The sequence below is a fragment of the Lonchura striata genome, chromosome 3, assembly GCF_050655825.1.
Source record: "Lonchura striata isolate lonStrDom1 chromosome 3, ASM5065582v1, whole genome shotgun sequence".
Classification (NCBI taxonomy): Eukaryota; Metazoa; Chordata; class Aves; order Passeriformes; family Estrildidae; genus Lonchura; species Lonchura striata.
The window spans coordinates 5,216,950-5,229,746 of record NC_140705.1 but is presented as its reverse complement, the minus strand read 5'-3'; the positions used below and the strand labels follow the sequence as shown (position 1 = coordinate 5,229,746).

Here is a 12,797-nt window from a genome sequence, read left to right as displayed (position 1 = left end):
TGTTTTTCTGGAGCTGTTTTCAGCTTATATTTATTACCATTAACACTGCTACAATCCACTTATTACTGTTGAATAGAATAAGACCTATTATGCAATCACTTGGTTTTCATAGCTCCTTCTTAGTTCCCTTATTATGTCCTTGAAACTAACTAAATCTATGACAATAAATAAATAGATCTATGACAATAATTAATTTTTTACAATTTCACTTTCTTTTCCCTTACAATAAGCATATTAATAAGGAATCTTGATAGTCATATTGCCTTATCAATTACTGTATTCTGTGTTTTGCCGTAAGAATTATTTCAACATTTTGCTTCCTGTCATAATCAAACTTCAAAATACAGCATGTTTTCTCCTCCATTGGAAAACAGGACAACACACTTTCTTAAAAATTTAAGCTGGGATACTCTGGTGAAAAGTTTGTTTGAATCCATATAAAAAATATAAATTAATTTCTTCTTGATTACCCCTATACAGTTGAAGGATGTAACTCAGAAGTTTCACAATTAAATATATTGTCCTGTAATAATCTTGAAACCCAGAGTTTATTACAAGAGCTATATTGTTATCAGTGACAACAAAAGGTAAAATATAGATAATTTTAAAGAGCAATTTGTGGTGTCTTTTTCTGATGAACAAATATATTAGAAGGACCTAATTTATTCACCTGAGCTTGGCAAAATGACTAAGTAATCTAAAATCAAGCTTGTTTTCTTTTACAAAAATAGAGCTATCTTCAGCATTTTCTTAAAAACCTGGTGTGGTTGGGACAATACTTGGATGTTGTTTCATTATTTCTTAGCATTCAAAACAGAAAAGAGCACCATTAGGACAAATACTGCAGATTAATTATTTTTCTACATGGCAGCTTCAAATCTGCTGTGCTCCTCATGGTGCCTGGAGTAAATTTCAGGTATTGTCTCCTCCTCTGGAACCTGCCATGAAAAAAAAAAAGAGCTCAGTTTAGGATATATAGATTTGCTTTTGTCATAAAAGAAGACTAAAATGTGCCGAGAACGTAATTCTGTTAGTATATATATTATATATATATGTTTGTTAACATTGATACAGCCTGACATGAGCCATCAGTTCTGGATACTGAGGGATAAACTCAGGGTTTTCTTCATAGAAGAAGGAGTTTCATTTATTGAAAAACTAATAAAATTTCCTTTAACTTCACATTTTATTTACAAGGAATGTATATTTATATATTCTTGCCTTGCCTTTTTGGGTTTGTCCTGGCATAAAACGATAAAGTTCAGATTGCCTAAATTAAGAATATGTCATCAACCTCTGTTAAGGAAGAGGATACCTGATACAGTGAGCATGCAAGAGAGAGATAAAGGCCTCCACTGTGATATCATTTGTTGTCTCTCTTTCTGCTTTTTGTTCAAGGTGAGTCCAATGAAAAAGGCATGATTACCTAAGATGGCCAAAAATTATCCTGAAGGTGGCCTGGCCTTGATAAATTCATAGCCTGAGGCAGTGCAGGATTTTTTAATTTTGAAGGGGCAGCCTTTCTGATTCATGTGTGCAAACCACAAAGCCCAGGAAAGTGGGGTTGCAGTGATTATACATCCTCCAACATAATGAAAATTAAAGGAGGTTGTGTCTTACCTCCCAATAAGCAGAGTCATCAAAGCAGTTCTGGTCAGATACTTGTCCCAAGAAGGGGAGTTTTAGAATAGCACCTGCAGGAAAACCAGCATCAGAGGTTTAAAAAATGAAGAAAATGACCAAATAAATGTTCCTCAGCTCTGCTCTAGGCAGCCAGCTACATTTTCTGACTGATTTCCTCATCTACAGGAGTGCCTAACCATCCTGGGACATCAGGTCAATTATTCTGAGGGGTGATGCAGATTTCATTATACAAACATAAATAAGAGCATAAATAACAGCTTGCTTTTAATTGACCAGATATCAGACCAAAATTTTCTATTTCAGCCTGACATTCTGTTTGTTTGTTTGGAAGTATTCACAAACACATGGAAGTGCATGACACCTCATTGAGTAGGTCTTGATCTCAAACTAATTTCTGTTCAGAATTTAAAGTGTCTGAATCTGGAGAAGAATTCCTTCCAGAACAACACTTTATTAATCCTATAGATATAAAACTCAGTATCTTTGGAGCATGTATTCAGCAAGATATATAGACTCACAATAACAAGAAACATTAAGGTTGGGAAAACTTCCAAGATCATCAGGTCCAATCTTAGACCAAACACCATCTTGTCAGCCAGACCAGAGCTCTGAGTGCCACATCCAGTCACTCCTTGGACACCTCCAGGGATGGGGACTGCATCACCTCCCAGGGAAGCCCCTTCCAATGCCTGACCACCCTTTCAGTGAAGAAATTCTTCCTGACAAACCTGAACTTCATTTGAAGAAAAAAAACACTGGAAAACTGCTTTTCGTATTTGAGTTTCTGGCATCAGGACCCATTATTTAAATTTTGTATTATTCACACAAAATTATTGATACATTTAAGTTTTCTATGGAAAAACCTCTAAATTCACATGTATTTTTAGTCACTATAAGCATCACACTAACCTGTGAGTGCTCCTCCCACAATTGCAATTCCAAGTGTACTTCCCAGGGCAGCAGCCTGCAGGGCAGGAGTAAGCATGTGACCATTCCTGAGAAGGGTAGAAAGCCAAATCATTGCCCATCAAAAAATTGTTACACTTTGAGACTGATGATCAGTCTTGCAACTTACTGCATGCTGGACAAGGTAACTGATAGAAAAATATCCCAGAATCTTTATGGTTGAAGACTATAAAGATTCTTGAGAAGACTCAAGAACATTGAGTCCAACAAATCCTGCCATTGCTGTACACAAGACAGAATTCATGACTTTAATTTAACTTGTTTTAGGCTACAGATGAAAACAAGTTCTTTGAGAATATTATTAATGTCCTGTAAGTCATTAGAGAATACTCCCTACTGTCAAAACGACCAGCATTTAATCTTTTTGGAGTCTTATGAGATAGTGGAAAAAAGCCATTTTGCCTTTTTTTTTTTTTTTTTTTGAAAACTTACAAATACTGGAAGTGTAATTGGATAGTCATAATAAAAAAAATTCTATGTTATACTTCAATGTGCTGTTTGTTTATGATGTTTTAATTTATTTATTTTTATTTGAACTTTTAATCTGTAACAAGCCTGGCATTTAAACAGTGTGTTAAAGGCAGGAGATCAAGAAGAACCCAAATTAAATGAGAATACAATGCCTGACATCAAATCAATGATGCGTTTCTGAAAAAAAATCATAATTAAATCCAAAGAAGGTAGCATATTAGAATAGACCTTCAAAAAATCAAAGAACTTCTTTCTCTCTTCTCTCTGTAACTCACCTCATTTCTGTTTTTACTGCAGTCACTATGATGCCAGCAATACCCCCCAGAATTCCAGGTAAACCATGTAAGTTATGAACTCCACAAGTGTCTTGAATTTTCAGCTTGGATGCCATCACAGGCTGAAATGAGGGGAAATAGGAAGCTTAGAGTGAGTTTATAGTTTTCCACGATCTCTAGATGCAAAAGGAAGAGCAGAAGTACAATAATCAAATCATTATTAAAAGTCATCATTACCTGGATTTACTGTATCTATCCTCCCTTTGTAGCAAACCCAGGGAGCTCCAGGAAAGCCAAAGATAATTAAAAAATGGGAGCAGAGCTGGGTCCTCAATACTTACAGTCAGGAACTGGAACCCAAGGACAGAGACCATTCCAGCAATGACCCCAATGAACATGGCAGAAAAAGGATGGATTTCCAGGTCAGCACAGGTACCCACTGCTACTCCTCCTGCCAGGGTGGCATTTTGAATGAGAACCTGCAGAGGGGACACAGAGCGAGGCGGAGGTGACACATGAGGAGCAGTGGCTTGTTTTAGGGCTGAGTGCCTCTGAAGGCTCCCTTGCACATGCTGGGCTCAGACAAGTAACTGCAGCTGCTGGAAAGGGGTGGGTGAAAACTGAGCTGGATTTCAGGGCAAGGGCATAGAAGCTGGTTTGATTTTGTCTGTTGTGCAGATGCAATGGGGTTTCCAGGAAATGGGTCATTTCCTTGAGAGACCTTTTGGCTGTTGTAATAAGAAAATTCAAGTAGGAACTTCTCTGGAATAAGATTCAAAAGTCCACCTGAGCACTGGACTAATGTCTCTATGGTCCAGCAGGTTCTGTGAACGAGAGAGAATTATCACAGAATCATTAAGGCTGGAAGAGACCTTTGAGATTAATAAATCCAACCATCAAACCAGTACAACAACCATACTCCCGGTCTACTACACTGCTTTCCACCCTTTTCTGTGAAGAAATTTCTCCTAATATCCAGTCTAAACCTGCCCTGATGTAACTTGAAGCTGTTTTCTTTCTTCCTGTCACTTGGTGTTTGAAGAAGAGACCAAGCCCCACCTGGCTGAACCTTTCTTCCTCAGAGAGTTGTAGAGAGTGAGAAGATCCTCCCTGAGCCTCCTTTTCTCCAGACTGAGCCACCCCCACCAGCTCCCTCAGCCACTTCTCATCAGACTTTATAGGTTTTACAAGTGTAATAGCTCTAATTCTGACCATAATGTGGGGAAAGGCTCCAGATAGCCTGGACAGATAGATGGACACTGGGAATCTGCTCTCTCATCCTTGCTGGATAGGGTTGACTCGATTTAGCAAGGGTTATGATGTGATTCTTACCATACTGAATTTGCCTCTTTTGTCCACCAAGCTGGAGAGGGCAAATGTTACGACGGTACAGGCAGCCAAGGAGTAGTAAGTGTTGATAATGGCTGTTACCTGGGCATCTGCAATGGCAGAGTTAAAACTGGGCCAAAAAAGCCAAAGAAACAGGGTACCTGCATGAATAGAAGTCAAAACAAAGCAAAAGATGTTTAGTCACAAGGGTCAATACAACAGAGTGAGCAACAGGAAATTAGGACAATAATTAGTGATAAATGTGGGATGGCCAAAATTCTGGAAGAAGTAATAGAATATGCAGAAGCTTTTGACACTGGCAGCTGGGATTTTGACACATAGTCTCTTGTCAAATATTACTGGAAGGCTTTAATGACCCCTTGTCATGCCCCACTCATTGTCAGAGCTCACCACCACTGTGAAACCCCAGCTAGAACAGGAGTCACAAGCAACACAATTCACATACAAATCCTTTATCTTCTATCAATAAAACTGAAAGTTTTAGCTGGTACATTGGTCTATGAACAGTTCTCATGGACAGATAGGTATATGGTTTAGATATATGGTTTCTGACATTCATTACCATGACAGGCACAACTCAATCCTTTTAATTATGGACAATTGCTTGGCAATACTGCTGAAAAGCACAAGATTTAACAGAAAGGAAATCACCACTAATGCACAGTGAAAACACATTTTATTTGATTTTTCCATCCTTGGAAGCAAGGAAAAGCTGTAAAAATATGTGTACTACAGAATGCAGTGCATGCATGAGACTAAAAGGAATTTGCCTCCAGAAGTGTATTTGGGAAAATGAATGTATCATAATAATAGGTAATGAGGAAAAAAAAGGGATGGGAGAGGGATGAACAGCTTATCAGCTCTCGATATTACTTCACTTACCAATCATGGCAAACATGTCTGAGTGATAGGTGGATTCATCATTTTCATGTTTGTTTGTCAGACCAGGACGGTACAAGACGAAAGCTGCAGCCAAACCAAAATAAGCTCCAAAAGCATGGATAGTCATCGAAGCTCCAACATCTGTGGCCTGTAACAGGGACCCAGAATAATGCCACATATTTTATACAGCATAAAGACAAGGGTCTGATGAACAAGAAGTCTGGAGGACTTAATGGTTTAATTCTGTGGTGGAAACAAAAGCCTAACATAAGCAAACTGGAAGTATTACAAAGTGAAAGTGTTTGTTATAAAGAGAAAATAATGATTGCTAAACAGTTGTACCTTGAATACTTGGGTAACTAGGTGTTCATTGCATGCAAACATGGTGATCTCCAGGAGAGTCAGGATCAGCATCTGAATGGGACTTGTTTTTCCCAGGAGTGCCCCAAATGAAATCAAAGCAGTTGCTGTACTGAAGTCTGCATTTATCATGCTGAAGTTAAGAAGAAAAAAACAAAACAAAAAAAAAAAAAACCAAACACATTAAAAAAAAGAGAAAACTAGTTTAAAAGCTGTAATATCCAGCATGCCATTAAATGACATAATTAAAATTATAGAGCCTTAACTCTTCAGATACAAAATTAACAAGTTCATCTTCATGGATGAAAATGAAATAAAAAATTTCCAGATGTATTTGTAAGGATCTTACCAGCTAGTGAAGAGTAAGTGTAGAAGCTTTCCTCCTGCTTACACCATACATGTGCTTTGCTGGTTGGATTTATGATGAAAAGGCAGATGAAAAGTATATGGGGATGTGCAGGGATGTCATGAAATTGCAGAATAATTTAGATTGGAAAAGGTCTCTTAGACCATTTTTAGTACTGCGAAGTCCACCACTAAACCATGTCCCTCAGTGCTGCATCTGGAGGTTTTTAAAACACTTCCAGGGATGTTGACTCCACAGCTTCCCTGGGCAGCTTGTTCCAATGCCTGATCACCCTTCCTGTGAAGAGATTTTTCCTAATATCCAACTAAACTTCCCTTGTGTTTCTTCTTGTCACTTCAGGCCATTTCTTCTTGTCCTGTCACTCATTCCCTGGGAGCAGAGCCCAAGCCTCCCCTGGCTGTCCCCTCCTGTCAGGAGTTGTGCAGAGCCAGAATATCCCCCTGAGCCTCCTTTTCTCCAGGCTGGCCCCTCCAGCTCTCTCAGCTGCTCCTCCTCACACTCACACTCCAGATCCTTTCTCAGCTCCTTTGTCCTTCTCTGGACAGGCTCCAGGGTCTCAATTTCCAGCCCTGACTGCCACCTAGATTTCAAAGATGACAGTGGGGTTTTTGGTCATATGATTTATATAATCCTGGAAGCCTGGCACACCTGTCTGTCTCTGTGCACCATCTTTGCATGAGCTGTCAGGCAGGACCAGTGTTAATATGTTCTGGGGATTGGCAAAGGTAAATAAAGCCAGAAGTTGATCAGAATCTTAGAGCACAGAGAGGCACTAACCTATGGGTCCCTCTAAAGATGCCTGACTGTAAGCATTCAGGAGCTACTTTTATCATTCCTGCTTTCCTCTCAGTAATGTTCTGATGCTGATAATTGTTTACAAGTTGTCTCAGGAAAAAGAACTGCAGATGTGGAAAACACTCTGAGACCTTGGCAGAGGCAGGACAGATGAAGAGGAGGGGTGTTAAATGTGCTTAGGGACGTTGCCCATGGGGTCTCTTATTCTGTGATTGGTGTTCAGACCCTGCTGGAGTATGATGCTCATAGAAATCATTCCTTGAGAAGTAAGAGAAAACTTAATGAGTGCACAGACATGCAGCTCCAGGCTTTCTTCTGTGACCCCATGTGTCATGGAAAGACAGATCCTTGCATGCCTGTTGGGTGCAGGATGTGCTGTGCTACTGCTGGAAATCTTCCAGCCTCCACAGCTTCAGAGATTCAAATAAAATCTCTCTACAGGACCCACACCTCCCACATATAATGTACCACCTCAAATTTGTTCACAAACTTTGGTCACCTTTCCCAGTGAACCAGGAGTGCCCCTCCTAATAAATGAAGGACAGAATGATGTGGAGAGGTGGACAGTAAGGCTTACTGAAATTTAGGTTAAGTCTGACCCCATAGATATTGTGGTTTATGGCTTCTCCTGTTAGCTTTAGGGATAGAAATATCAATTTTTGTGAATTCACATATACCTTTCGATGTTAACAGAAATTTTCCCTCTTTCCATATGCCAAAATCCTTGTACCAGAATTCCCCACTGGAGACCGAAGGCGGCAATGAGCATGTTGAAACCAACACTGCTGAATCCATATTTCTTCAGAAAGGTCATCAGGAAACCAAATCCAACAAATATCATCACATGGACATCCTGAAAGTCTGAAGGGAAAACACATCTATGTAGAGACTGTGAAGAGTGACTAAGAAGGGTAAAAATCTGGAGACAAATGGTCATGCATGTGATCCATTTTTCCCACTTCATGACCAGTCTACCAGCTGAAAATTGAATGTCTGGAAAATGCCACACCTAATTATTCATTATATTTATTCCTAAATCATTATGGAAAGCCACTGGATCTTTATACTTGCAAATTTACTTGTGTCTGGCACTGTTCTCTCTTTGTGAAGCTACCTGGAACATCATAACAGCTTCATGTCCTTATGGAAAAGTTATGTTCCCCTTCCAATCAAGGTGGTCAGAGCCAGTGCGCTCTGACTGAGTCCAAAATGATACATGGGATTTGTTTGGGTGAGTGCTACGTGTCCCAGTGCAAAGGAATGCTTGAGATCCCTAAAAATTACTGTCCAAGACATTGATCTTTTTACATGAATAAAAGAAAACTTAATTTTAAGGCAAATTTTAAATTTAAAAATTAGTATAGTTAATCAGCATACCATTAGTCTTCCTTCAAATATTTGGGGATTTTTTGAAATATGAATTTTGTTTAAATATGGTTAGTTATTTTTCTACTTTTTAGAGTTATTACTTTAATTTTCTTTTTATGGTTTTAATACAAACTGAGTCTATTACCACAACATGGATACTTTATATTTTAAAATATTTTTTTTTACTTTTAAGCTTTATATGATTTGACTCTAAACCAGATAGGTTTGAGTCCTGTAATTGCAATTTTTTTCTGATTTTACTGTTAGTAAGAACCTCCAGCATAGAGAGACCATTAAAAAAAAAAATATTTTATTGCTCTTGCATGCCAAAAAACATGAAAAACTTGAGCTGGTTAGTGTAAATTTGGCTTGAAGTTGCAATTCCCACTACTTGAAGCATTCCACAGTTTTGCATTACCAAACCTAGCCAAAAGAGGGCCCAGAAGTATAAGAAGTTACTGGGTTCTGAATAAACTCTTTTATATTTGCAGTGTCATACTCCAGCCCTGCCCTTGTGCTGAAATAAGCAGTAAGAGTCTTTGCTTTGCATTTAAGAAAAAGCATCGTTGGTTGGCTTGGGATTAGCTGATAAACTTTAAGGTCCCTTCCAACCCAGGCCATTATGTGATTCTGTAGAAATGCAGGTGGTTCACAAACACCTCCAACCCTTTTGCTTCCTCTTCAGGCTGTCTAATCTTATTCACACAAATGGTGAATAGTTAAAGACCTGGTTAAAACTAGGTTAATTTATGTGTGTTGAGGACAAATTCCTTCTAGTTTAGCCTGTACCTTGAACTTTAACTATCTTTTATGCATGATTTTAAAGAGTAGGTCTCGAGTGACTTTAAATGATGAAGACAGCATGATTTGAACCGAACTGATTCAGTAACTAGTTGAGTTTACAAAGCACAGCACTTCTGGGAGAGAGGAAAATAAAGATTGAGAAAAACACTCCAGCAGATCCTAACAAAGCCACTACACAGAATTCTGCAAGGCTGTCCAAGACCAGCATATTAACTCCACTGCAAGGTGGTCAATCTCAACACAGGGATGCTTCTGACATATTCTGGAGCTGATCTTGCTTGACCTAAAGTTGTAAACCATAGAATTCTGAACAAGAGGGATGCATAAGTTTTCCTAAGCCATGAGTCATGGATGCTCACAGGACAATGCAAACGATGCCAATACTGCCAATAAAAAAAAAAATCCTCTTTCAGTGCTCTAAGAACCATCACACCCTCTTGTTCTCCCATTCCAGTGATACAACACACCTGAAACTGTCCATCCAATTTGCCATGCCTGTACTTGTATCCACTAGAAGCACATAAATTGCAAAGCTAGGCTTTGGGAATGATCTCAGCATAGCCCTCCTTACCTGAGTAAAAAGCTATGCTGATCCTTCACTATGTTTTTCATTTTTCTTCTGTCCAAAACCACTGAAATATCTTGAATTCATGGTGCTGAGGTGTATAAGGCATACAGAACAGGCCTTGCGCTGCAGTCCTGAGAATACAAATTACCTCCTGGATGAAGGAACTAAATCTCTGAGGTACAGATGGGTTAACATCCTAAGGCATAGCATGGGAAGCAGTTTGATCCCATCATTTTAGGGACTCAAGGGAAGTCCTGGCTCAAGATACTTCCTAACAGACCTATATAACCATAGCATTATATTTCTGCCAAGTCCTCAGGAAAACTGCACTTTTGTCTCCACTTTATGCAGGTAAATTTGAGAACAAGAGGTCCTAAAAGTGAAAATACAGGTATTGTTAAAATCTACTTTTATTCCCATTCCTTATTGTGAATGATGTCTGTGAGGCCAGCATCTAAAAATTCAACATGGTATCAGTGTTGTTTGCTTGGTTTATGTCTCTACTGGTAATCTGAACAGCCTGGCAAAAAGAAATATATGTTCTTCTCTCCTAAAACACTGTTCCCACCTTAAGAGTAGTCCCTTATCCATGCTGTGCCTAAAGCCATGCCTGGCAGGAGGTCAAGGGGACAGTTTGCAGGAGCCCAAAGCATTCCAGAAGGCTGCTCACAGGTCAACAGTGTGGGCAGCTGAGGGACAAGTGTGCAAGAATAACACACTCATACACTGCCTGTGCAGGGAGACGTGGGACACAGCAGGAAATTCATCCCACACTTTTTAGACACTGATATTAATGAAGAAATAAGCATGGGTGATCTCTGACTGGGTAGGTTACATCTGAAGATCTATACTGTAGTGTTAGTACAACTACCTGTGCTGTCAAATTACTCATGTGGGTTTTGGCATCACTTTTGCTTAGGCCAACAATCACCTCCTGAGTGAGACTGGACCAAGAGTAATTCCCAATACATTGTCTTGACAAGGCCACCTCATTTAGGAACTTGGAGAGTTCAATACAATTGGGATAGTTTAATATGACACCAGCTAAGAGAGCAGCATTTACTCAGCCTGGAGAACAGAAGGCTCTGGGGAGACCTTAAAGCATCTTCTAGTACTTAAATGGGGCTTATAAAAAAGTGGGGGAGTGACTTCTTAAATGGGCAGATAAAGATAGAGAAGAGGGAACAGTTTTAAATTAAAAGAGGAGAAATTTATATTGGGTATTAGGAAGAAATTCTTCCCGTGAGGGTGCTGAGGCCCTGGCACAGGTTGTCCAGAGAAGCTGTGGCTGCACCATCCCTGGAAGTGTCCAAGGCCAAGTGGGACAGGGCTTGGAGCAGCCTGGGATAGTGGAAGGTGCCCCTGCCCATGGCAGGGGGTTGGAATGAGATGATTTTTAAGGTCCATTCTAACTCAAACTTTCCTTTGGCTCTATGAACATCATTGACATGGCCAAACTGTGCCATGGAGAGTGGGCTCTGGCACAGCCCAAGGCAGCAAAGCTCAGGGACACGGCCACATCTCAGTGGAGCTTACCTAACTGTGAGTAATTAGCCCCTGATGTCCATCAGCAGACTTGCATATGGAGCTGAATATGCCTTCATTTGCTGTTCTCTGACCCAGACAATGCTCTCTGGGAGAATACACAATATAAGATTACTCCAACCTGAGATCACATGCCCCTGTAACAGCCACTGAAAGGACAGTTAGGATGAGAGAAAAAGAGGGTTCAAAATTACATTCAAAATTACACAGGTGCTACCTGCAGGCAGGGAGTTCTGTACTCTAGGATCTTCATCAAGCACATTTCAATCAGGGCTTCAAATCATTGAGGCCTCAGAGCCAAAAAACTGAACAACAAACCTTCAATGCAGCCAAGAAAACAGTTTGCAGTGCTGCAAACTCTGTTTTCTATTAATTCACAATAGTCTTGTTTTTGCATGAGGGAAGTGAGTAACTACTTCTCAGGCCAAGAGCTTTTTGTGATCTTCACCAAGTATTTTCAGAGCAACAAATCAAAAGAAATATTTTCAGGCTAAGCCATTACTGCCTAATGGAGCCACTTCTTTGGAAGATAGCAGGGGGAGGATAGAAAGTGACCACTTTTTCACCAAAACTATGGCCTTTTTCGGAGTCCAGATTTCACCAACATTTTATAGCAATGATGCATATACAGCTCAATTTGCCTGTTCTCATAAGACACCTCTTTCAAACCTAGATGGTAGTAATGAAATGTTCTATTAATTTTAATTATTTAATACATTAATCAGGATAAAAGATCTGGTAAGAAACACCCCCATCTGTCTCTGGAAAATGCTGGACTCTTTCAAAGCAATACACAGTTCTCCAAGTCTTAACCTGTTGTGCAAACACTAGAACTATTTCTCAGGCTCTTCTTTCCCAGAAAAGTAAACTTCTCAGCAGTGAGGTGCTTGCAGAATTTTGTGTCTGCTCAATTTGGATTTGTCTTTGAAGCCTGTTACTTTCACATGTCAGAAAAATGTGTTTGCCCCAAAACACAACTTTCTTTTCCAGCTTCATCAGTAGGTCTCACAAGTTATTCAGAAATCTTGCTTAGGATCAGTTTAAAGAAATTTCAGCTTCTATAAATCTTAGACAGAAGTACTTACGTGGATATAACATTGAAGAAGGATCTGGGTCATAATCCACAAATATCCCATACAAAACAATGACAATCACTTCCAGAAAAAGTGCCAGGATCGAGAACTTGAACTTCATGTTGGTGTCAAAGTCTGGAGGCATTGCTGGAGAGCAGGTGGCTGTGAGAGCTTGATAATGGGTGTTTGCCTTTAGAGGAGCAGGCTAATTCTGTGGATCTGGGTGGTATAGTAAAAAAAAAAAAACCCACACTGCCCCACCTACTATGGGAGGGAAAAAGTACAGGTCACTATAGTGATTTCGATTTCCCAGGGTACTTCTGTCTGTG

The 12,797-nt window shown here is 39.6% G+C and overlaps 1 protein-coding gene across 1 annotated transcript; it reads right to left on the bottom strand.

Annotated features, from left to right (window-relative positions):
* Nucleotides 1-12,670, bottom strand: RHAG (Rh associated glycoprotein). The gene is made up of 10 exons (XM_021527248.4): nucleotides 12,481-12,670; nucleotides 7,788-7,971; nucleotides 5,931-6,081; nucleotides 5,589-5,736; nucleotides 4,689-4,846; nucleotides 3,698-3,835; nucleotides 3,357-3,478; nucleotides 2,554-2,639; nucleotides 1,621-1,694; nucleotides 1-938 (listed from the first exon to the last, which is right to left on the bottom strand). The coding sequence occupies exons 1-10, from the start codon at nucleotides 12,611-12,613 to the stop codon at nucleotides 861-863; spliced, it is 1,272 nt and encodes a 423-aa protein (XP_021382923.3). The 5' UTR covers nucleotides 12,614-12,670; the 3' UTR covers nucleotides 1-860.
* Between the last annotated feature and the right edge of the window lie 127 nt (nucleotides 12,671-12,797).